We start from the raw sequence: 26425 nt of genomic DNA, 5'->3' as shown, positions 1-26425 counted from the left end.
CTTGTAACATTTGTAAGATTTTATTTTTGTAAAAATCCTTATTCATTAACACAACTCCACCTCCTTTATCAGCCTCTTTAATAATAATAGTAGGGTCATCGCATAGGCTTTTAAGAGCTTTTTCCTCTTCCTTAGAAAGGTTGGGTTTGATATTTCTGGGTTTGTTTGGAAAATGAATATTTTCTAATGTGTCGCAAACGGCATCCAAAGTTCGATTTCTTCCTCGTTTTGGATTAAACTTAGATTTGTTTCTTACCAGGTCTATTTGTTCTGCTTCTTGAGACTCGGAATCAGATTCATTGGTATCACTTTCATGAAAATATTCATATAGCCTGAGTCGTCGAGTATAGGCTTTAATATCCGTTTTAAGCTCTTGATTATTTACATGAGGTGTAGGGGTGTATTTAAGACCCTTAGACAGTAATTTGATTTCGGAATCCGTCAGATGTCTGTCGGAAAGATTAAATACTTTTGGTTCTATTTTAATTACATTCCTGGGTGCATCCCTGGAATTGTTGTTGTTAACAATTGTGGTAATTGGTTCTTGTATCTTTGGCCTTGGTTCATTTTGCCTCCTCCTAAAAAATAATTGCGTACCCCTCTTCCAATATACGTAGTTCTTTCGTTTCTGTAAAAGTTTGGTGGACGCCTACTTCTAACGTATCCTCGGCAATTTTCATTTTGTCTGTTATTGCCCTGATTCCGTCTTTTTATGCCTTTGTGGTACTTAGGAATCTGTTGATTTTGTGGAAAAGCACTACGAGAAGATTTACTTCTGGATTCAAAATTCTCGTATTGATTCTTATTTGCGGTTTTTCGTTTTCCCGAAAATGATTTTATTCCTTTAGAAAACGATGGTTCAGGCGCATTTTCCTTAGGGAAATCCCCTGTAACTGTATGATTATTTGCAGAACTGGTTCTTACGGCGGACGCGTAACTTTTCCTAGAAGTTTGTCTTTTATGCAATGACTGTAGTCTTGGTGTATTTTGTTTAATAACTTCTTTACCATAATTCTTTTCATAATCCAAAAGCCAGGCTTCCGTATATCTCCATCTGTTGTATGAAGTGTGTTCCTCCTTAAGGCAATCAGATCTCCACGTATCTTGTAGTATTTCTAATACTCTGCCATATGCCTTAGTTTTCAGTAAGCGATCCATTTCTAGGTCGATCGACAGAACTCTTTTTTGGTTGTTTTCTGCCCTCATTCTTAGTAACTGAATTTCTCCCATCACACGACTCTTAGCTGTCTCAACTCTAACATTTGTTTGTTCAACCGGTTCTCCCCGTATTGGCTTAATTCTAAATTTCCTCGGGATTACGGGATTTTCCAGACTTACCCATTTTTCGTAATATTCTGCGCGGTTGGCATTACTTATTTGTTTATAGTATGTTTGTTTCCTGGAGTTGAGAGTTTGCGTCCAAGTGACCTTGATCCTTTGTTTAATTCTCATGGCTTCTTTTTGGAAAACGAGCTCATTAACTTCCCTTTGAATTAATTGCGTAGGAGACTGATATGAGGTCATCTCAACATTTTGTGTTGACGCTGTTTTCAAATTTGTTTCCTCTTCATCCATTAAGTGGTTTAGATCCAAATTTGAAGTAAACTGATTATTAGGTAGTAAATTACTACAAACCTCAATTAAATCTTTCAGTAGTTGATTTGTTACATCTGTTTTCTTTAAAAGTTCCGCTAATAACATGTCTTTGTCAAGTCCTTTTTCTTTCTCCTTATTTGTAGAATTTTGTGTTTCCATCTCGATCACTGGATGGGTATATCCAAAATTGAAATAAAGTCTCAGTAATCGGATTACAATATTAAACAAATATAAAAAGAAAACACAAGAATCCTCCGTAAAGCTTTAGCGCTTTCATTAAAAATCTTCAGAAGCTTTACATTACAAAAATGTATACAACGGTAACATACGCAAATGCCATTTCTCGATGTTCCCTAACAAAAAAATACTATAGTAAACTATAGTTAACTATAGTTTACTATAGTTAACTATAGTACCAAAGTAAACACTTTGGAACTTTGATTTACTATAGTTAAAACTTTGGAACTTTGATTTACTATAGTGAAAACTTTGGAACTTTGATTTACTATAGTAGGAACTTTGGAACTTTGATTTACTATAGTGAAAACTTTGGAACTTTGATTTACTATAGTAAAAACTTTCGAACTTTGATTTACTATTATAGTGAAAACTTTGGAACTTTGATTTACTATAGTGAAAACTTTGGAACTTTGATTTACTATAGAAAAACTTTGGAACTTTGATTTACTATAGTAAAAACTTTGGAACTTTGATTTACTATAGTGAAAACTTTGGAACTTTGATTTACTGTAGTAAAAACTTTGGAACTTTGATTTACTATAGTGAAAACTTTGGAACTTTGATTTACTATGGTAAAAACTTTGGAACTTTGATTTACTATAGTGAAAACTTTGGAACTTTGATTTACTGTAGTAAAAACTTTGGAACTTTGATTTACTATAGTGAAAACTTTGGAACTTTGATTTACTATGGTAAAAACTTTGGAACTTTGATTTACTATAGTAAAAACTTTGGAACTTTGATTTACTATGGTAAAAACTTTGGAACTTTGATTTACTATAGTGAAAACTTTGGAACTTTGATTTACTGTAGTAAAAACTTTGGAACTTTGATTTACTATAGTGAAAACTTTGGAACTTTGATTTACTATGGTAAAAACTTTGGAACTTTGATTTACTATAGTAAAAACTTTGGAACTTTGATTTACTATAGTTAACTATAGTAAACTATAGTTAACTATAGTTTACTATAGTATTTTTTTGTTAGGGTTCTTATATCAAAAGATAATACCAGGTTAAATACGGATATATACTATAAGCCGACAGATACACACCAATATCTGCATTTCGGATCGTGCCATCCCCACCATACTAAAACGGCTATACCATATAATCTCGCAAGAAGGATCTGTACCATTGTGAGCAATATTAATACGAGGGATATCCGTTTGGAGGAATTAAAATTGTATTTATTGAGCCAAAAATACCCAGAGCAACTGGTAGATAATAGTATTATGAAAGCCAAGGAGTGTGATAGAACACAATTACTTTCAAACACACGACGTGCGAAGGACGGAGAAACTATACCCTTTGTTCACACGTACAATCCGAGAAATAAAAACATCAATTCAATTGTTTATGAATTAAATAGCTTACTTAGAGAGGATGAACAAACGAAAACTACATACAAAAACTGTCGTTTTATCAGCAGTAAACGTCAGCCCAAAAACCTTAAGAGAATACTTTGTTCCTCCCAATTCGCTGACCATAATTATACAGTGTTAAAGTGTACGGACCCTCGCTGCGGCACATGTGACTACATTACAGAAGGGACGAGTTATAGTTTTAACGGGCGTGAATTTAAAGTTAATGCCAACATGTCATGTGATACGAAAGATGTCATATACGCCATCATATGTCCTGGATGCAAAGAATATTATATTGGTGAAACTGGCAACAGTCTCCGTGCCCGTGTACGTGTACATAAGGAACACATCAGTACACCTGAATATAGACAAATCCAGTTAAGTGCACACCTGGAAACTTGTGGAAAAAAACGATTTAACATTTTCCCTTTTTATAAACTCAGATGTGCCAGTGATATCCAGAAACGGGAAAAAGAAAAACATTTTATTTGTATTCTAAAGCCAAAACTTAATAGTCTCTTATAAACTACCTATGATTTTCCCGAACTTTTTCATCATCATTGCAGTATTTTATCTATGACGTCACAATATAGACATTAAACGTTCCGCTTAGTTTAACGTCATAATCATTGTTACTATGTTACCGTTGTATACATTTTTGTAATGTAAAGCTTCTGAAGATTTTTAATGAAAGCGCTAAAGCTTTACGGAGGATTCTTGTGTTTTCTTTTTATATTTGTTTAATATTGTAATCCGATTACTGAGACTTTATTTCAATTTTGGATATATATATATATATATATATATATATATATATATATATATATATATATATATATATATATATATATATATATATATATATATATATATATATATAATGTACGGTATCTATTGATTCACATCACTGGTTATAGGAGTAATTTAATTGCTTCCGAATTGAAAATGTATTTTGTCTCATTTTAGAACGGAATCTCCAAGGAAACAGTCGTTTATATGAGAGAGACTCCTTCATCTGAAGATGAAGATGAGCTAAAATTATTTGTCAACAGACAAAGATCTTTTGATGCCGATGGTACATTATTGTCCAGAAAAGGAAGTATTGATGTATCCCAAAATTGTCTTTTAAATAGAAGCAGTGGATGCGAAACATCCTTAACTAACATGAGCAGTGTACTTTCGAAACAATCTTTTCTGCTTATCAGTCCAAGGTCGATAGCCGGAAATAATATTTTTGAACGTATCTTAGCAGTGCATTCTAATGAATACATAGAAAACAGAAGAGATGGCATCAGGCGAATTGCAAAAGGTCTTAATCCAACATTCAGTATAATCAAACCAGATGGAAACCCGTCTCTCTCCAGACCTAAATGGCCTTTCCTTCCGTGGGATAAGTCTCCTTTGCTACCAAAATTAAATCCCGATGTTTTTTTGAGTGAATTTGATGAAACATTTGATCCCCACGAAAGACATAACTGTCGGGAAACATACATTCCAGAAATAAATGTCGAAAATCAAAATGTAAATTTTGAGTTTATTAATTTTGTGTTGAAAGAAGCCGAAGAAGCATTTCATAGGGAAATGTCCCCTGAATATGAAAAAATTCGCACAGACGTGAGAATAATTTTGGAAAATGTTTGTAAAGATATGGCAAACCACCATCTTGTTTTTAAAAGTTATTCTATCATCGAAATGGGAAGCATGGTTGAAGGAACGAAATTTGGTGACCCAGACGAGTTTGATTTCATGATAGATCTCCCAAGTTTTAATCAATCTTTAGAGTTTTATACTGAAGGCATGTATTCTTTAAAGCATGAAAACAGAGACGTCCGTGTGAAAAACCGAGAAGTGTTTCAAGATTTTAAAGATCTTTCAGAAGATTTAGCAGAAGGAAGAGACGACAAAACATTTATGCGGCGAGTATGGAATGAAATTCAGATAGAACTAGCGAATACTATGAAAAAGAATGTATTACCTGGTTGGAAGTGGCTGGACACTGTTCCAGCATTTACCTCAACCTTAGCACAGACAAACAAACTGCTTTGGAAAGGGGAAATTTACAGGCATTTGATTGTGGACCTAGATATTTGTATTTGCTTAAAACCCCCGGAATTCGAAACAAATATTGATTTCAATCAAGACATTTTAGACAAATCTCGACCAGGTATTAGCACCAAAGACAAGCGAAAAAAACAACCGAAGCGAAGAGAAAATTTACTTGTTACTAAGGTCTGATGGCGAGGCCAGATGGACAAGAGCACTTCTAGAAAAAGAGATATGGGCGAGCTTTCCCGAAATGGATGGTAGGAAAACAATTTTGCGTTCGCTAAAATTCTTTGACCAAACATATATACCAAAACGGTATAATGACATTCTTTTCAGAATGGAACCAGCTATTCCTTCCTACTGGTTGAAGACTATTGTATTCTTTTTGATGGCTTGGTATTATGAAGATATGTGCTGGACAAAAGATAATTTATCTGTTCGCTTGTTTGAGGCCTGGATTATTTTGAAGGAATGTTTGCACAAGAAACACTTATCGAGTTTCTTCGTCCCACATAACGTCTTGGCAAAATTGTGTCCCTTTGGATCAGAAAATGAGGATTACAAGAAACTGTTGAAAGACGTCGACAAAGCAACAGAGTATCTGAACATGCCACAGAAATTTGATGAAAATGATATAAGAACAATTGCAAATGAAATAGAAAATATTAATTCTGTTGAAAGAGACAAGGGAATATTTAACTCTGTCATCGAATTGTGTTATCTTTATGCCTTTAATGACTTTGCAGATGAAAATAAAGAAGCTTTGCAATCTTTCATAGATGAAATAGGAAATGAACAATTTATACTGAAAGGTGAAGGAAGTGCGCTCAAACTAATCTACCGAGACTCTGCAGTGGATATCAATTGTCAAATAGCCGAAAAATATGGCGAAACAAAATTATATTTTACATAAAACTGTCTACGAATGGAAACAAAGAATCTATAAAATTCAATAAATAATGCTGAAGTGAAGGTATCTTTCATTTATCTAAGATGACGTATTAAACATTTAAACATTTTAAATATTATTTTGTAAGATATGAGTTTTATTTGATTTCATCCAAGCACGTGTACTACATGCGACCTTGTCGGGAAATATATCATTGAGTCAAATGCTGACTGACGTTTTTCATACTAATTGTTAGGCCATTATTTACACACTGAATTGTCGACGGATGTTTCCGTTATTCCCCGATCATGACAAGGAGCACACGGCGGGTGTGACTGGTAGGTAGGGGATGCTCACTCCTCCAGGGCACTTAATCCCATCTCTGATGTTTTGGAGGTCCGTGTTTGCTCTGCTCCTATTTTGTAATGTTTCATGGACTTTTGAGCTTGAATACTGTTCGCTATCTCCATATATTTCATGTGAAAGAATATCTTATTTATAACAAGTTTATCTTTTAAGAAGAGGGTGAGCTAGCACTGTAGCCATCAAAAATTAAAACACAGAAGTAGATATCAGAGCTATTGGTTTAATTTACCAAATCGATATATTATTAATAGGAAGACACTGGTGTACTGGAGGGGGGGGGGGGAGTTGGAGTTGGGGGACTGGTGATCTCAATTAACAAAGGTGAATCTAGAGTAGGCTTTAGGTAAGAAATGCAGTAACTGTGCCTTAAACATTCTATAGTTTATTGTTATTCAAATTTTGAGGTGAAAAATACAATTATTTAAGAGATCAGTAGAATGAACACCTAGTTTAAAATATTTCTGTTTCCTATCAATCACATCTCTTCGGACCTCTCCGACAGGCTCGGAAAACACATTCGAGATTGTCTCTCCGAGCTTGCCTGAAAGATACGAAAGATATGACTAACTTAGTTGCTAGCTCTAGAGAGCTCTAGCAATGACTGATATTTTGATTGCATTTTTAAGGTTCACCGAACCTCTAATCATTCAGGATTTTTTTTCCTAACTCTAATGATTTTTGGAAAGAAGTGTGATTTAAAATGAAAATACGTAATCTTATATATATTGAAAATGCATACAATTTTGGCATTAATTTACGCTATGTACGCGGTCGCAAAATTTCCGCGGAAATTTGTCCAAGCGAACTTTAAGTTAATGTAAGAAACATAGTGGAAATCTAAGAAATCCGTGAAACTTTCCACCCGCTGATTATACAGAAATTGATATTCCTCGGAATTATGACCCCGGCCCGTGGAAAAAAGTACGTTTACCGTATTATATTTAATTAAGTTACATTGTACATTTGCCCAATATTCAATAAATTATGTGGCTTGTTAAACTAAACAAATTTCAGTTCTTTAGTGAATTGGAGTGATTATGAGATAAAGTACATTTTATGGATATATCATAATCAATTCTCAATGAACACAAACACCTATTAACAGACTAAGCAAGGTCTCTCAGTAGGAACAGCTTTATTATGTTCCTTTTAGAACAGAAAATTTATTCCAAAATGAAAGTATAATATTGTTAATTTATGATAAGGGAATTTTATAGTTCTAATTTATGAATGGGAATTCATATGATAACATCATGAATTCTTAAAAACACTGATAAAACTTTTATTTGGACCCAAACGAAAGTTCATGTTTCTAAATAAATATGGTATCGCATTATTAACCAATAAACGTTAGAAAATAAAAATTATTAAATCATTTGTATTTAACTCCATGCTCTTTGTTCCATACCACATTATATATTATTCTTGTATTTATAAAGAACATACAGCCTTTTCAAAATAGAATTGTCAAAGAAATGGCGCCTCCTTTTTATCGTTGTAAACATTCAGAACTTTCCACTTGTCTATTACGCGTAATCGATGTACTTGATGATTTTAGCTTTTCCTGTTTTATATTCCACAACGACAAGATTGTCATCGTCGGTGATACTTATGTCATATGGCTCTTTCAAATTAAAGCCATCTATATATTCTAAGAAAACCCCATTTTCGTCGATGACATGTATAATGTGGTTGTCACTGTCTGCAATGAGAATGTTACCGATATTGTCAGTAGCTAGACCAAAGGGATGAAATTCTGGGTACCTTTGTGATTTAAACTTTCATTCGTATACAAACTTTAGCTTTCCCAGTTTGTCTGTAACAACGATACAATTTTCATTTATGTCAGACACTATCACGTCCAAGTTGACGTTTTCTTCCACAAAAGCAGGGTAATGATATAGAGGTTGTCCATCTTCTCGATATTGAATCTCCTGAATTGCTAGAGAATCTGAAAAACGAACAACTTTGCCATCTTTGAAACTTTCGGTCCACAAGGAAACCAGAAGTTCATTAGCTGATGTACTGGTAACTGACCATGGCTTCCAATCTTTAAGTTTTATGATACATTCAGCTTTTTTTTTTATCTTTAACAATATTTATGCTGCGATCTCTACCATCAGTATAAACCAAGGCATTATCTTTGGTTACCGTTATATCTGTTTCGGTTTTGCAAGTCTTTGTCGCCAGTTTTTCCAAAACATTACCTATTAGTTATAAGCCTGATAAATTCTGTATCCCCACTGACATAAAAATGGTCGAGTGTTCTGGGACAACTTACTCTTAGTGTGTTTTTGAAACCTATATAAAAAACGGTTAGTATCTTTGGGATTTTGCAAAATCTTTTTGAAATATTTTTTTTCAAACACTTTAAGGCTATGATGACATTTAATTGTCTCCGTTGGAAAAAGAGTTTTAAGAGACGGTGGTAGACTTTCTTGAAAAAGTTTATCTTCGGAAAGCATGGACATTTGAAGAGCAGGAACTGATAATTGAAAACGAGCTGGTATTATTCTTAGTTCCTCAACCTTTGATGAGTAGCTCTCCAATTTGCTAAAATCTCTTGCCAACATAACCTTTTGCAGTTCTTTTAATTCTGACTCTACGTTCAGTTTCAAATGATGAAGAAACACGACTTAGTATTGTTACTGATTTGATATCGTCTGATTCAAGCGTGTCTCCATCTGCTAAATATTTCTCTATCACTTTATCCAAAACTTCATGTGCTGTTTTCCCACACTGTGTGATTGCTTCTTTTCGATTTTTATGCTGTTCTCTAAGCCCTTGATCAAGGCATTCAATTTCAGCAATTATTGAATCAAACTCTGGTATTTAGTCTTTTTGATTTATATACCTCATTATTTCTTCAATATCGTGAAATTTATGTGACCCAGATGGAATGCATTCAACACAAACGGGGGAATCACAATTTGGACAGTAGAGCTCACAATTTTGCTTTGAATGATGAGAACATACAGGGATTTTAAAATCACATTTTCGACTTGAAAGAGTCATCACATTATGCTTCAAGGAAGGCATCGATATGATATGATGACCAACACAGGTCTCACAAAGATTCACATTACAAGTGTTAGAAAAAGCGTCCGCTTCCAATTTGAATTCAATGTTTAGGCATAATTCACATCTAAGAACATCCTGCGCCATATTTAAACCTGTAACTGTTTACATCACTGCATTGGTGGTTACTGAAAGAAATTAAAGAAAGAAGTAAAATATTGCTTTTAAAACACAAGCCAACATAAATAAAACAAAATATCTAGGCGTTTTGTACAAACATTTACCTCATCATCCAAAATGCGTTTTCATAATTAATGAAATATATGGAGATAACGAACAGTATTCAAGCTCAAAAGTCCATTATACAATACAAAATAGGAGCAGAGCAAACACGGACCTCCAAACATCAGAGGTGGGATCAGGTGCCATGGAGGAGTGAGCATCCCCTGCCGACCGGTCACACCCGCCGTGTGCTCCTTGTCATGATCGGGAAATAACGGAAAAATCCGTCGACAATTCAGTGTGTAAATAATGGCCTAACAATTAGTATGAAAAACGTCAGTCAGCATTTGACTCAATGATAAATTGTATTTGCTGACAAGGTCATTGTATCGACCATAGAACTTACGAAATGATGACTTTAGACGAGACAGCTGATATTCTTGTTTCATCAACTTATTTGTCAATAATTTACCTCGTTTTAGAAATTGTACATACGTAGAGCATGCTCTTGCGTATCGAATCAACTGAGAGATATATACCCCGTATGCAGGTGATGAAGGTATATTGCTGCATAATTAAGGGAAGTTGACGATTGAAAAGTTAAAGTCATCACGTTTATCATAAAGCTTGGTTGTTAGATTACCACTAACGTCTTTTTCAAGTAAAATATCCAAATATGAAACAGATGTGTCGGACTCTGTGATATCTTTTATCTCAAATTCACCAGGATATATCGTATCGACATAAGAATGAAAATAGCCATTGTTAATTGACAATACGTCGTCGATATATCTAAATGTCGAGTTGAACACCACAGCAAGTGATTTCTTCTTTTCACGTACAAGTTTTTGGACAAATTCTGCTTCATATGAATACAAAAAAAGGTCTGCTAATAACGGGGCGCAATTGGTACCCATGGAAATTCCAATAGATTGTTGGAAGACCTGGTCTCCAAAAACCACATAGATATTGTCAATCAGAAACTCAAGCATCTTTTTAATGTCAACTTCAGAGTACTTGTGTGTACAATCAGAATGTTTTTTAACAAAATAATTTTGCAAATGACCAATGACATCTATCCTAGGATCCGGTGTATTACAGATCCTTCGGGACATGAAATGAGTTTTGTCACGTAGGTAAAGTCCACGAGTTTGTTCAGAAACACTTCACACATAAAATTCGTTATTAATAACGAGGAGAAGTTTCCTGCAAACTTATCTCATGTTTAGTTTTCAGCCACTCATATATAAGTATCTGTACCCACCGAACACATCTACATAGAGTATCTTCTGGGCACTACTGCAAATATTCAATTTTTTGTTATGTAATAGTGAAGGATTATTTGATCTGTATGTATTTTTTTTATTTAACCATAAGTTAAGCCTTTAGTTTCAAACTTTATTTAGAAATTTAAGAATTATTTCAGTATTTATTTTCCAGGTATGTTGAAACATTTATACCAATATGCATATCAAATATATAAAATTGAAAGTAAATATACATGCATATATATAGCAAGCATAACTTAATTTGTAAAATTATCATCTTGAAATTTCATTTGAAAATTAAATATTAGTCAAGTCATTTGAAATTCTTCTAGCAAAATTATGGGATTTATTTTATAGATGGCAGTCATGAATTGACTGAAAACTATTCATTATCATCGTTCACTCAAGCTGCCGTATAATACTTACTGATTCCCCCTTTTTTAGTTATATAATCAAAAGGCAAGATTCTCAAAAAATCAATCCCCCCGAAAAATCCAACACTCGTTTCTATAAACATATCCCCTGAAAATCAAAATGATATTACATTGTCATTTTGCTTCCCGAAAGCATTGGAATCCATTTAAATGTTATAGATTTCTTACGAAGAGACAAGAAAGACGAGACTCATTGTAAATATATGCTACTTATGACTCATTTGTCGAAAATAAAGTGCTTTCCCCTCTGATTATATATATAACGCAGATGAAACCATGGATTCCTTCTAACAACTACCTAATTAGATACTTATAACTGTAGATATTGTTCATATCAAATATCGTTATTTTGAAAACGCAGACCTTGCAAAATGAAATGTATCTTTTTTCACATGTATATTGTTCAGCAAAAACCGTCACAAACACACATATGAAAATCATGACAAAAGTAGCATAATTTCACTCTAAAAGTAAGAAAAAGATTTTAAAAATTTGCGTGGGAAAGAGGACCATTCAAGAAATACGAAGTCATTAATTTTGTACATTTCAAAGTTTTTAGCAGAAAAGGCCTAATGACACATTTCAGGGGGTTATTTTTCTTTTAGAAAATATAGTGTCCACAGCCGTCGTCCACTGCAATTTTTGTGAAATCCTTTGAAAAATCATATTTCTGAATATTTTTGTGGGCGTTGCATGTGCTGTATATTAACGGAGAGAAAACTTCACTGAAAATTGATGTCTTCTGCATCTTTTTAAGAAAATACGGGAAAATGCACAACTTCATGACGTCACAATTGGCCGTTAGAAGGTCATATAAGAAAAAACGATTTGTATATTCTAACTGCAAGAAACTTCAACAACTCGGAAAGCATGAGTTTAATTTAAAACTTCATATTTTAAAATATAAAAATGCAGGGCCAGATTTTTAATGAAACCGTACTTTGTTTTTTGCTTTTGAATATGTATAGACCTTCCTTAGAACGAATTGATAATAAATAAACTATAATTTCAAATTTATTGAAACAATGTGTGTTCAGCTTTGGGGCACAGAAGCTAATCAACGAAATACATTTATCTTCACATTTTAAATAAAACAAATAATGTTTATCACGCAAGCTTAATTGCCTATGGACATCCTATCTTTTTATGTTCTTTTCTGTGCAAAAATGTCCGAAAATTGAATGTTTAGTAATACTCTGCTTGCTTCGTAAAATTTCTGAATCGAATTACTTTGATTTTGATACAGATCACAGTGTCAAGTTTTCTTTTTCTTTATTGTTTATTTACTTTGGCATAAACAATATCACAATATTCTTCTTTAGAAGAATTCGCCTGCGTGACAGACTTGGGTACGTCTTTTATTTGTGTCTTTTCTTTGTTTTTATTGGGTTGAGCATAAACCTGGTGTTCCATGTCCTCGGACTGATATGAGTGATAAAGAGGATTATCCGGAAGTTCCTTATAAATGTCTGATTTTTTCTGTTCATAGTTGAACTCATCTTTCAGATCTGTTGTGCTCTGAACTGACTGTTTTCGTCTAAAAGAAAATAAATTCTTCAGTTGTATAGAATATTGCAAATAAAATTTGTTGAAATATAATTTTTTCTACTCAGTTATTTATTTATGAATTTGGCAATGTAAAATACATTTGAATAATAAGTCAAAAATTTAAAAAAGAAGTTGAAAAAAATGTCGAGAAGAAACCTCATGTGACAAACAGCAATTACAGTAACGACTGCTAAAAATACCACAATAAATCCAGCGGCACCAAGTATAATATCTGAAAAAAAAAAAATTTTAGAAAACACTGAGTAATGGCGTTCCATCAATTTTATATTAAATGTTCTTATTAATATCTTGGTAACTTCTTAATTTATCACCGTTATAGAGTAAAATATAAAAAATATCAAATTCAATGATGTAAAAAGAAACATGTTCTTACATACAACTGTGTTGTCTGCTTTGTCGTTTTGGATTTCCCCTCTTGCTGATTTTAAGGAGGCATCGCTGTTGGTAGTTATTCTGTTATTTGTCCCATCAGTATTTATGGTCCATTTTGTTGTTGTCATTGACCTTGAGAAATTACTTCCACAAGTAACAGAAACTGTACCATTGAAACTTATATCTGAAAGTAATTTTCCGTAAGTTTTCCCGTGATACTTCTATAAAAACATGTTTTGTTTTTTTAAAGATCGTTTGATTTTCGAAGAAAATACAGTAAAGAAAATAGATGCTTGATTACAGATATTCTCTAAATATGCAATTTAATACTAGCCTCATTTTGATTATTATGGTGACTTATTTCATTGCAGTTTACTGAGCTGAGTCAGTGTATTTGTGCGTTGTCTTAGCATATCTGCCATGATATTTTGATTTTTAACTTTGTTTATGATCAAGATCTAGATATGCAGTGCTTGTCTGTATCATATTTATTTTCTGGAATTTTAATACAAAAAATGCAATATGTAGTACTAAAATTCTACACATGCTATTCAGCGACATTGGTATATAAATAAAAATATGTTAGTTTGTTGTTTAACGTCCCTCCCGAGAATGTTTCACTCATATGGATAGGCCACCACTTTGCCATAGGTGGAAATTTTGATTAATTTCTTACACCGCGGCTCTAGAGCAGACGCTCAACCACTGCACCACGCGGGATTAAGAACATGATAAATATTACAAGAAAAGAAAAATCAAGCAGTAAGAAAGAAATACAGCAGAAATAATGTAATAGAAAAAGTAACATTGTACTCATATACAAAAGCAAACTTTCTCATAAGAAATGAACCCGGAACTTTGAATGTTGATGTCTACTGAATATACTTTATCATTTTTAGAAATAAATTTAATACTCGATTTTTTTTTTTAAATCTAATTACTAAATTTTTGGATCAAAAGTTACTTTATACCCAATGCATTTAAGAGATTCATGTATACACATATTTTCAACATCCTGCATTAATTCTCTTTCAAATCAAATGCAAGTTTCATACAAATGTAATCAAATATACTACATATTACACTAAACATTAATGTTTCAAATCATTACTAAGGTATTTTTGATACATGTATTTTTTTCCAGCAAAATATGAACAGAAAGATATAATTATATATATTGAATTTTGTTTCTTCCTCCAGATATTTGTATATACCTTCAAATATTATCATCTCTTGATGAAAAGTTCCAGTTGAAGATCCGACGTATTCAGGTGTCATAAAAAGGACACTTTCTTCGGTTACATTGAATCTGCCAGAAGTCCTTAGTCCACATGCAAGTCTTAATACTTCATCTGGCCTGTCCTTGTCAAAAATGTTTATCTCCGTATAACATGTAAAAGTAACGACATTAGAAGCAAATTTTAAAACACCAACAAATTGAGGTTCTATCTGACACTCACAGGGAGATTTCATTTCAATATATTTTACTTTAATCACTGAACCATCCGTGGTATTCCCATTACACGTTGTTATATCAACATTTTCAGTAGCTGTAAATGAAAGAAAAATATACAACATAATATCTTCCACATCATAATGATGTTATCATACGTGACTTCATCAATTATACATATTAACAATGAGCACGACAAATGATAAAGATATGCATTAAGTCAGTTAATGTCTCTAAATTCACACGCACTCGTACAAGCCGAATGTAGCATTAACAAATGAAAATTTAATGTGATAAGAATAACAGTTCATTATGAAACATTAGAGGTAAAAGGTAATTAAACAGGTGTTTTATAACAATATCGTGTGTGATATTCAAGTTTTTTTTGAAAGCCTCATCAAGGTGAAACTCCTGCATGAGAACGAATGAAGATCTTTAAACACTTAACGTTTAGTTTCACTTTTGAAATTTATCATCTTCAAAGCAGACATGATATGTTATGTAAATAAACTAACATCTATGTGTATAAGAATCAAGGTGGGTTCATACTGACATGTTCCTAAATAATCTACAATGGAATATTTAAGCAGAATTGCTTTAAAGGATCTTACGTAACTAAACTGAAAAAAAGATCAAATAATGATTCTTAAAATTTCCGCCCCTTGAAGAAAAAATACTTGAAAAACACACTTATACTGAGAGAAAATGAGTAAATTATGAATCTGAAATTCCTTATGATTGACTTACCAGTAAGTAGTTTTCCACTGTCAGACAAAAGAAAAATAAATAAAATATAAATCCCAGAAGTAGACATTAAATCCAAGATGTAGGAAAATAAGAATCAAAGTAAAAATACACAATATTTTGAAACCTAAAGCGAAAAGTCAGGGTCACAAATAAAATCAAAAGTCAAACAAGTGAATGTATCTTTTGGTATCTCCTAGATAGAGAGGACTTTATATTCCGATGTTGTGAGTACTTCCGGTTTTCATGTCACTGTAATAAAACACTTAAAGCCCACAGTAATCTATTGTCCAGAGACGGAAAACTGTAGTTGTAAACGGAAATTTGCGTCATTTAATAAAAACTTTATTGACTTACTCGCATTTCTACTTTCCTAGTCAAAGGTGCTTGAATGATATTTATTCCTATAGAAAAGTAATCGTTTAGTTTAAATCAATTTTTATTTATATATTTATTTATATATATTAGGGATGGTAATATGTAACCGTTAACCGGTTACCCGGTACTCGATCAGAACGATGGTAATCGGTTAGGAAATCTGTAAATTTCCTTAAAAATTGATTTACAATGTTAAAAACCGTTCTAAATACTGATAAGTTATGAAGTTTTCAGGTAATTGGTCATTTTCCGATGTGTTAATTGTTGTATAAACACCATGTCGGTGCCCAGCCGGTCCTAAATTTCTTCAATGATATAAATTATATCTTTGTTGGGTCTGTTAAATGATTAAAATGACTGCAATGTGTATCTACTTGTCTATCCTTCGCAGATATCTGTCAAATTATATTTTTAAACAAACATTGTAGATTAAGAGATATTTCAGACCCATTTTCTGATTATAGTGACAATGACCTAGTATTATAACATTATCAATTTCTTTAATATCTAAGAGATGTTTCATGGTTTCTTTTTTATTTAATATATATATATATATATATATATATATATATATATATATATATATATATATATATATATATATATATATATATATATATATATATACGAGGGGTTATCAAAAAGTTCGTGGACTAGCACCATAAAATTAAAACCGCTTTAGGTACATCAATGAATTTTGAAATATTTAGTATGCATCAGCTTTTCTATCTATAGAATAAACCACAATTCATAAGTTTAATTTTTTAATAAATTAGTAATGTTTTTATAAGCAATGGCATGTCCAGGCGGCGCAACCGCGAACATGACTTTTTTTTTAACCTGAGTGTAACTAGGAAAAACTCTTTTGATATGAGCACTTGACATCCAAAAATTCCGTTAATTCAGGCATGTGATGGGACACAATTGTTCCGCAAAATGTGCAATTTTTATCACATTCTGTACGTTCTACGAAATTTTATCGTATATTTTATAAGGAGTGTCTATACAATTAAAAGCTTGAAAATGACGTCAAAAAGGGGGAGGGGTTTCTTTTTCCATCATTCTTTAAAGTTTTGCCCCTGAAAAAACTGGTATAGACTTAGGGAAAGTTTAAACTGGCTACAGAGAAATAAAATGCATCCAGGGTACTTGTTATTAAATACCAAAAGAGATTCAAGGAGATGAGCAGTTAATGTCAATTTGTAGTCAAGGTGTGAAAAGTCAATCTCGTCAAAAAATGACGTTGATCATGTGTGTTTTATATTGAATCCCAACAAGCAAAACATGCTGGCATAATCAAGCGAGGATCTTTTCCTTAGTAAAGATACATTTACAATTTTATATGCATTGAAATCAGCTGTTCATGACATTGTTATGTCATATAAACAAGACAGGTTTTAGGCTTTACTAAACTCCAGGGAATCTCGTCAAGATAAGTATATTGAGACAGAAGGAGCAGACATTGAGAAATAATGACGTTGTCGGACGTCATGAAACCAAACGACGACAGCGCCGGGTGATCATATAATGCCTCTTTTATTTTATAATAATTTGGCAAATTCCCAATGTATCAAGCTAAAATTTTCAACACTTCTTAAACTTTTGTTGTTTAATGTTCCTTACAAATTTTGTAAACATAAACTGCATAGTATTAATTTTATCGCATCAGTCCACGAACCTTTTGATAACCCCTCATATATATATATATATATATATATATATATATATATATATATATATATATATATATATATATATATATATATATATATATATATATATATATATATATATTTGCCTTCCGAAATTGAAATAAAATAAAATATATAGCGCTCTAATCAAGCATTAACAGAATACTACTAAGGTCTTTTTCAGCTTTCTTGTGTATAAAACTAGAGTTTACTTGAAAAATAAAATATCAGGAAAATGTGTATTTTGATATGATTAACCGATTAATCGCTCGGAACGTCTTGCGTTTAACCGATTAGCTATTCTGTATTCGATTGCCATCCCAAATTTATATATTTATTATATAATATTTTCCTATAGAAAAGTAATCGCGTAGTTTAAAACATATTTTATTTGAAAATTACAAGCATAAATAGCAGACATTAAGTAAAGATCAAACAGGATTCGGAAACAAGTTTAAAACTTATGTTTATCCGTCCCCTAGAAGTGATAACTTAATGAATGTAGAAATGATACTCTATGTGAATAAATATATTAAGTTTGATGTAATTTGATTCCCATTTACGTTTTTAGAAAGTTAAAGTTGATAAAACATTTAACTAGTAATGAGCTAAATTGAAACCACCTTAGTTCAATTTATGTCACCTATGAACTTATGCATCATTGATAGATATTGATCAGCTATGTAGCTGTAAAGCAAAAATCTTCATGTCTTTTTGAATGAATTAAGACCCTTTTCCAGGCTCGTCATGAAAAGGAGCAAATGATTCACTATTAAATATTGCTCTCAATGACTTTGAGATTCATTCCCAAAATCCAATAAATTTTCCAAAGAAAAAGAGTCGTTGGTTTGCTTTGTCTTACTGAAATAAACGGCAGACTTACGCTGTTTAAAAAATCAAAACATCATTTTTGTAAAGTGAAATAGAAATTTATATTTTATTTATTTATTTTTTTTTTGATGACTATAAACATAACAAGGCATGAATCTAGCCTTCATGTTGGATTCCGCTTAGGGGCACTTCCTGACTAATAGCGAGAATTTCTCGCCCAAGTCTGGATTTTCTCAGACATGATTTCTCAGTGTGTAGAGAAAAATGCCAAATCCTACCATTGTGGCAAAATGGTTTATCAAATACCAAAAACTGTATCGTAAGTTTTACAGGGAAAATCAATTTTAACTCGAGAGAAATTTTTAAAACAGTTTATCATGTTTTCCAAGAACACTCTGCTCGATTCTAAATTCGTATATAAAATTTAAACCTTGCTGTTAACGCTTAATTTAAATGATTATTTTCCTCATTTATTTATCTTTAATGTCAACTTAACATTCACTAACATTGACGAAACAAATATAATGTTCTGCCGTTCTGTCCTCTTTCAGAGAATGGAGTACCTTGTCAATTAACAGTTTTTGAAATGTTGTCGGCGAAAAAGATCTTTTGGGAAAAAAAACATGTGTTGTTCCAAAAGTATTGTGAGAATTGCTGTTCTGCTATAAATATTTTGACAATAATCCATATAAAGTCTTTTTTATTGGAAAAACTAGAGAAATTTGTCTAAATGGTTTTGTACATGTATATTTGCAGGCTTTGTTTGCTCTTACAAGGGGATGTGTGGTAGTAAAAGGAACGTTCTCAGAGGAAATGACAGTATACTCGTATACCAGCTGTAATACCTGTAGACCTGGAAGGAGAGTTCATCATGATTTTTTTCTTTTTTTATAAGTAATGGATTTTTGTAAAATTTTAGATAAAAAAATCATTTTGATTCTGATATATTTCGACAAATGAAATTGTTTATTATTGTAATTTTTTCTTTTATAAAAACGATTAAATGAAACAACATAAATCTATTCTGCGAAAAAAAAAATATAAAGAGGTACTGTAAGCACTCAGCTAAAATAATTACACCCCCCCCCCCCCGCTCCCCGCTCCTATCTAGTACTTTATTGAAAACCATTCTTAGGTAAGTTAAATAAAAATGTTTCCATTACTATTCAGAATATATATTTACATGATAACTTTAATTCCACGACATAAAATCTACATTTCGTGTATATGTTTACGGGTCATATTTACCATATATTGTTACAATTTACAAATTGCCTCTATGCAATAAAGTCACTATCATACATGTCCTTCCTTGCTCTTTAGGAGAATTCAAAAGGCCCATGGTGCCCATTAGTTACATTTTCTAAGTTTTTCATTTCATTTTGCAATTTCATGGAAAAGACAGAGAGATGTGCGTCCTCTGCGTGAAAAGGGTAAAAACAGAGACGCTTGGAAACTCTATTTTTTCGACTATGACGGTCCCGATATTTATCATTCATTTTGACTTTCTTCCAAGAGTACGGACTACGGACAACCGACATTAAAGTTGATAAAACATTTAACTAGTAATGAGCTAAATTGAAACCACCTTAGTTCAATTTATGTCACCTATGAACTTATGCATCATTGATAGATATTGATCAGCTATGTAGCTGTAAAGCAAAAATCTTCATGTCTTTTTGAATGAATTAAGACCCTTTTCCAGGCTCGTCATGAAAAGGAGCAAATGATTCACTATTAAATATTGCTCTCAATGACTTTGAGATTCATTCCCAAAATCCAATAAATTTTCCAAAGAAAAAGAGTCGTTGGTTTGCTTTGTCTTACTGAAATAAACGGCAGACTTACGCTGTTTAAAAAATCAAAACATCATTTTTGTAAAGTGAAATAGAAATTTATATTTTATTTATTTATTTTTTTTTTGATGACTATAAACATAACAAGGCATGAATCTAGCCTTCATGTTGGATTCCGCTTAGGGGCACTTCCTGACTAATAGCGAGAATTTCTCGCCCAAGTCTGGATTTTCTCAGACATGATTTCTCAGTGTGTAGAGAAAAATGCCAAATCCTACCATTGTGGCAAAATGGTTTATCAAATACCAAAAACTGTATCGTAAGTTTTACAGGGAAAATCAATTTTAACTCGAGAGAAATTTTTAAAACAGTTTATCATGTTTTCCAAGAACACTCTGCTCGATTCTAAATTCGTATATAAAATTTAAACCTTGCTGTTAACGCTTAATTTAAATGATTATTTTCCTCATTTATTTATCTTTAATGTCAACTTAACATTCACTAACATTGACGAAACAAATATAATGTTCTGCCGTTCTGTCCTCTTTCAGAGAATGGAGTACCTTGTCAATTAACAGTTTTTGAAATGTTGTCGGCGAAAAAGATCTTTTGGGAAAAAAACATGTGTTGTTCCAAAAGTATTGTGAGAATTGCTGTTCTGCTATAAATATTTTGACAATAATCCATATAAAGTCTTTTTTATTGGAAAAACTAGAGAAATTTGTCTAAATGGTTTTGTACATGTATATTTGCAGGCTTTGTTTGCTCTTACAAGGGGATGTGTGGTAGTAAAAGGAACGTTCTCAGAGGAAATGACAGTATACTCGTATACCAGCTGTAATACCTGTAGACCTGGAAGGAGAGTTCATCATGATTTTTTTCTTTTTTTATAAGTAATGGATTTTTGTAAAATTTTAGATAAAAAAATCATTTTGATTCTGATATATTTCGACAAATGAAATTGTTTATTATTGTAATTTTTTCTTTTATAAAAACGATTAAATGAAACAACATAAATCTATTCTGCGAAAAAAAAAATATAAAGAGGTACTGTAAGCACTCAGCTAAAATAATTACACCCCCCCCCCGCTCCCCGCTCCTATCTAGTACTTTATTGAAAACCATTCTTAGGTAGGTTAAATAAAAATGTTTCCATTACTATTCAGAATATATATTTACATGATAACTTTAATTCCACGACATAAAATCTACATTTCGTGTATATGTTTACGGGTCATATTTACCATATATTGTTACAATTTACAAATTGCCTCTATGCAATAAAGTCACTATCATACATGTCCTTCCTTGCTCTTTAGGAGAATTCAAAAGGCCCATGGTGCCCATTAGTTACATTTTCTAAGTTTTTCATTTCATTTTGCAATTTCATGGAAAAGACAGAGAGATGTGCGTCCTCTGCGTGAAAAGGGTAAAAACAGAGACGCTTGGAAACTCTATTTTTTCGACTATGACGGTCCCGATATTTATCATTCATTTTGACTTTCTTCCAAGAGTACGGACTACGGACAACCGACATTAAGGATAATTATGATCCCCAAAAGAAGTTTCAGAACATACTGTTTTTACTTTCTTTTTTCAAAATTTCTTCTCCGGTACTTTTTTGTCCGCGTGTATTCTCAAAATCTACTCATCCAATTAGAATGAAACCTTTTTAGTGCTAACAGGCAAGTTGTGTAGATGTGCGGACGGAAGGTCATTTCACGAGCACTTGCATGCACGTGCGTGCGCTTGCGAGGAGTGAAATGGCTGATACAATTGAAACAGCTTTTACCTTCCTATTTTTTGATGATATGCATTGAACCTTATTATTTCAACATAATTATATAAGTGATGTAGAAAAGATGAGGTGGTTGAAATAGCAAGAAGTCATGCGCATGCACGTGTGCTTTGCTCTGATTGGCTGACACAAAAAATCTCAATAACCTTCTTGTTTTTGATGAAATACTCTAAATTTAAAACATATTCGTACATAAGGAGATTCTACATTATGCATTATACTGCAATTTGATTGACTTAAACTTTAAATGGCTGTAAATTTCTTAGTTTTCGAGAAAAAAAAGGATGAAATTTAGAATATAGATAGGTATAAGGTTTCAACATTGTGCTACTATCAAAATTAAATGCAAGAACATGAATGCATGTGTGCTGGATTCTGATTGGCTAATACTTATATGGCTGTATCTCTCATAGTTTCCAAAGACATTGTTTGAGATTTTTTACGTAGATATTTATCGTGATTCTCTTTACGAAAAAACATGTGAAATATCTAGATAACATGGACATGGGCGTACTCTGAAATCTGATTGGCTAATACTCAAAGGACTATACCGGCGTTCTTTTTCCATACAATACTTCTGAAAATAAAGTGTAGATTTATTACACAAAAGAATTGCCTGAAGGCAATGAAGCCTGTAAGGGATGGGGCCCATAATGGAGGGGGGAGTGTTTGGGGAACAACTTTAACGGTTCCTTTTACAATTAGCCGGTTCCTGTTACAATTAGCACTAGTTTTTATTTTTGGCATTTTTTTTTAATTCCGTTTAAACAACTTTTTTCATCTTCTTTTTCCTTTGTATGTCTTTTCGTCTTCCCTTTTCTCCTTGATCTAAATTGACATCCTTCCACGTCTGAACGGACATTAGACATCAGAGATTCTATCAAAGATTTATTTTTATTAAACGTTTTCTTCCCTTTCGTGTTTCTCGTGTTTTATCCTAACTTTTAAAAACATTTTTCAATTTAATCTTTATTCTGTCATCATTTCTGAACCTAATTTTAGTGTTTTGTATTTTGCATACATGAACATTCATAATTGTATTCATTACCAAGCTCATCAAGGTGAGAATCATTAAAATAAGCTATGTTATATTGCTATAAACTATACAATATTACTATCGTTAATCATGCTGAAGAGGATTTTATCAACAAATACCTTGGTACAATGTCACGGTGTTTATTGTTATTAATTTCCTTAAAGTTGTGACTGATATGAACTCCTTGACAACCCTTTTTTCTATCAACAAATAACCATGATCGAATTCAGCTGTGATTTATAGAATAAAATATGAAGATAAAGAACAGTTATCAAGCTTAAAAGTCCATTGAAACAACACAAACTGAGAACAGAGCAAACTCGGAGCTCCAAAAACATCAATGGTGAGATCAGGTACCATGGGGGAGGAAACATCCTCCGTCGATCGATCACACCCGCCAACTGCTCCTTGTCGGGCAAACGGAAAAATTTGTAGGCAATACACATCTTAATAAAAATTCAATTGTATAATTATAGGTTTATGTTATGAAACAGCTCCAGATATGTGAGATCAAAGGATCCCAGTACATGTACCATAGTTTAATTTGTTATTTTCTTTTAGTTATCTTTCTTTACTCCTCACGACAATATCAATAGATAAAGGAGAAACTTCGGGAGTATACTGTATCACAGCATATTAGAGCAAGAACTAGACTTAATCAGACGGGGATACTCAAAAGAACTTTAAGAAAAAAATCGAAATCAGAAAATTTTACCAAAATCAATGGCATAAAAACATTCAACTTTTCAATACTTTATACAACCATTCCCCAGGATAAATTAAAGAGCTGGCTTTTTGACATCATATATAACAGTTTCTCCAATAAAAATGGAACTCGTAAATTTGCATACCATGTTATTTGCCTGAAAATTTATTTCTTTAAAGCATTGTTATTCTACACACAAGTACTCCGATGTTGATTTAAAAAGATGCTTGAGTTTCTGAATGCCAATATCTATCCATTTGTCGGAGATCATGTTTTCCAACAATCTGTTGGAATTCAATAAGGTACTTATTTTGCCCCGTTATTAGCAAACATGTTTTAATTCATATGAACCAGAATTTATTGCAAATTCCTACCTGAAAGGAAAGGGTCTATTTATGTGGTCTTTTATTTGATATTTAGATATATCGACGACACTTTATGAAGTATCAATATTAATTTTCATTCCTTGATTCGATATATCCTTTTGAATTCGAAATAAAAGATACCACAGAGTCCGACACGTCTAGATCTGTTTCATATTTGGATATTTATCTAGAGAAAGACATTGATAGCAAACTAACAACCAAAAATTTATGTTAAAATGCATATGATTTCAAATTTCTATCGTCAACTTCTCTTATTTATGAAGCAATATACCATTATCACCTCACATGGCTTTATTTTTTCCCACTTAAATCAATACGCAAGAGTATGTACTAAGTACGAACAATTTCTAAAATGATGCAAGCCATTCGCAAATAAGTTGATGATACACGATTATAAGCAATCTCATTTAAAGCCAGCGTATAATTTGCAAAATTTAAAGCCGATACAATGACCGAGATTTGCAAATACATGTACAATCTAGCGTTAAATCGAATATTGACATTTTCATACAAATTGTTAGGACAATATTTCATTACTGAATTGTCGACAGAAATTTACGTTTACTCTATGGGGCACGCGACGGTGTGTCCGGTCGACAAGGAATGCTTACTCTTCCATGGTACTGATACTATATCTGATCTTTTAGAGATCCATGTTTGCTCTGCTCGAAATATGTACATTCATGTATTATTTCAATGGAATTTTGAGCTTAATTACTGTTTGTTATCTTCACATTTCATTTCAAAATAATTATAAAAGTACAAATAAATTTGTACATATAATCACGATCCAGTATGTAACACATGCTCTCTTGCTTAATTTCATGTACAAATAATATCAATTTAGAAGAATCGTTGTTAGTGACTTCAACATTCAAAATCCTTTGAATCAATTTGAAAATATAGCATTTTCTAAGACTTTTCTTTACCTTTCTTTGTAAATGTACGTTGAAAACTCTTAACATTGTTAAGGGTTTATATTTCACTACTGTAACTAAAAAGCACTGAGAATCTAACAAAACCCTGAGGAAGTACTGAGTTGTACTGAGAAAACCCTGAGTGGTACTGAGCCTGGTACTGAGTAAACTGAGGTAGTCCTGAGTAGCACTGAGGTTTTCGCTGTGGACACTGAGGACATACTGAAAGGCACTGAGGTTTACTCTCTTGGTACTGAGGGGGTACTGAGGGATACTGAGGTGGCTCTGAGGGAACTGAGCTGATACTGAGTAGCCCTGAGGTTTAAAACTAGCTACTAAGGTAATCCTGAGTGACACTGAGGCTATTTGTTACAAAAATTACTATTTTCTTTTGAGTTTTATTGTAATATAATGGTCAAATTTATTTATTTTAAACTCTCCTCAAATCGAAATGTGTAGGTACAAGTATTTTGAAACCTAATGTGAACAATTAAACTGGAATTGTTTTTGCTTCTCATTCATTGAATTAAATAAATTATTTGCATTTGGAATTTTAAAGGGATATTTAATTGAGTGTTCTATGCATATATTTTTTGAAATATGATATCAGATTTATTTGTCTTTGATATCAATCAATTAGTTAATTATTTGTGAAATTTCTTCTTTTTTTTTAAATTTATTTTACCAATATTAAACATCATGATAAATAGTTTGTATTGTCCAATAATTCTCGATCCACACCTGAATGTTTAGAGTGAGTTACGATTCTTCTGTGCAAATACAGGAGTCCTTAATGTCAGGATAATGGTAATGTTTCAAACATATTCTATTGCACGGCACACATAAAAATTTTAATGAACATGTTGCAACCTTTCCTTGTAAAACATAATGTCAGTTAAAAGTTACAACGATTCTCAAACATCTTTTACCTGAAAGTTGTTCGTTTCTGATGATCAATATCATAAAAATAAATAATAAATAGATAAGATATTATTAAATGAATAAATAAATAATTAAAGCAAAAACATTTTAGATGATCTTTAATTAATTAAAGCAGATATATATAGAGAAATAAAGCGGTGATGTGTCACAACTTAACTTAACAACTTATTAAAATAAATTTTACTGTTTATTAAAATTATATGAAATAGATGTATTTTGACTGATATTAATCATTTATTGCATATTTTTAATGCTATTACTATTATCAATATTTAAGCTGTTGGTGCAACATCTTAAAAAGAAATATTTCGAATTTCAAAATCACATCCCATATCTCATTGGATTGTCATGTTGTAAATTG

General features: G+C 32.0%; 1 protein-coding gene across 1 annotated transcript; it reads right to left on the bottom strand.

The window, feature by feature from the left end:
• Nucleotides 1–12717: 12717 nt before the first annotated feature.
• Nucleotides 12718–25484, bottom strand: LOC133200385 (uncharacterized; the record flags this gene model as incomplete). Its single annotated transcript, XM_061336194.1, has 6 exons — nucleotides 12718–12982; nucleotides 13150–13225; nucleotides 13388–13570; nucleotides 14601–14936; nucleotides 23418–23559; nucleotides 25135–25484. Coding segments are annotated over 6 exons (1352 nt in total), but the record flags the coding sequence as incomplete, so codon positions are not given.
• Nucleotides 25485–26425: the final 941 nt, after the last annotated feature.

This window comes from Saccostrea echinata, unplaced genomic scaffold (genome assembly GCF_033153115.1).
Source record: "Saccostrea echinata isolate AGI-Se365-2 ecotype Australia unplaced genomic scaffold, CSIRO_AGI_Sech_v1 ptg000039l, whole genome shotgun sequence".
NCBI classification, from domain to species: domain Eukaryota; kingdom Metazoa; phylum Mollusca; class Bivalvia; order Ostreida; family Ostreidae; genus Saccostrea; species Saccostrea echinata.
Note: the sequence above shows the minus strand (reverse complement) of the source record. Positions and strands in the feature narration are given on the sequence as shown.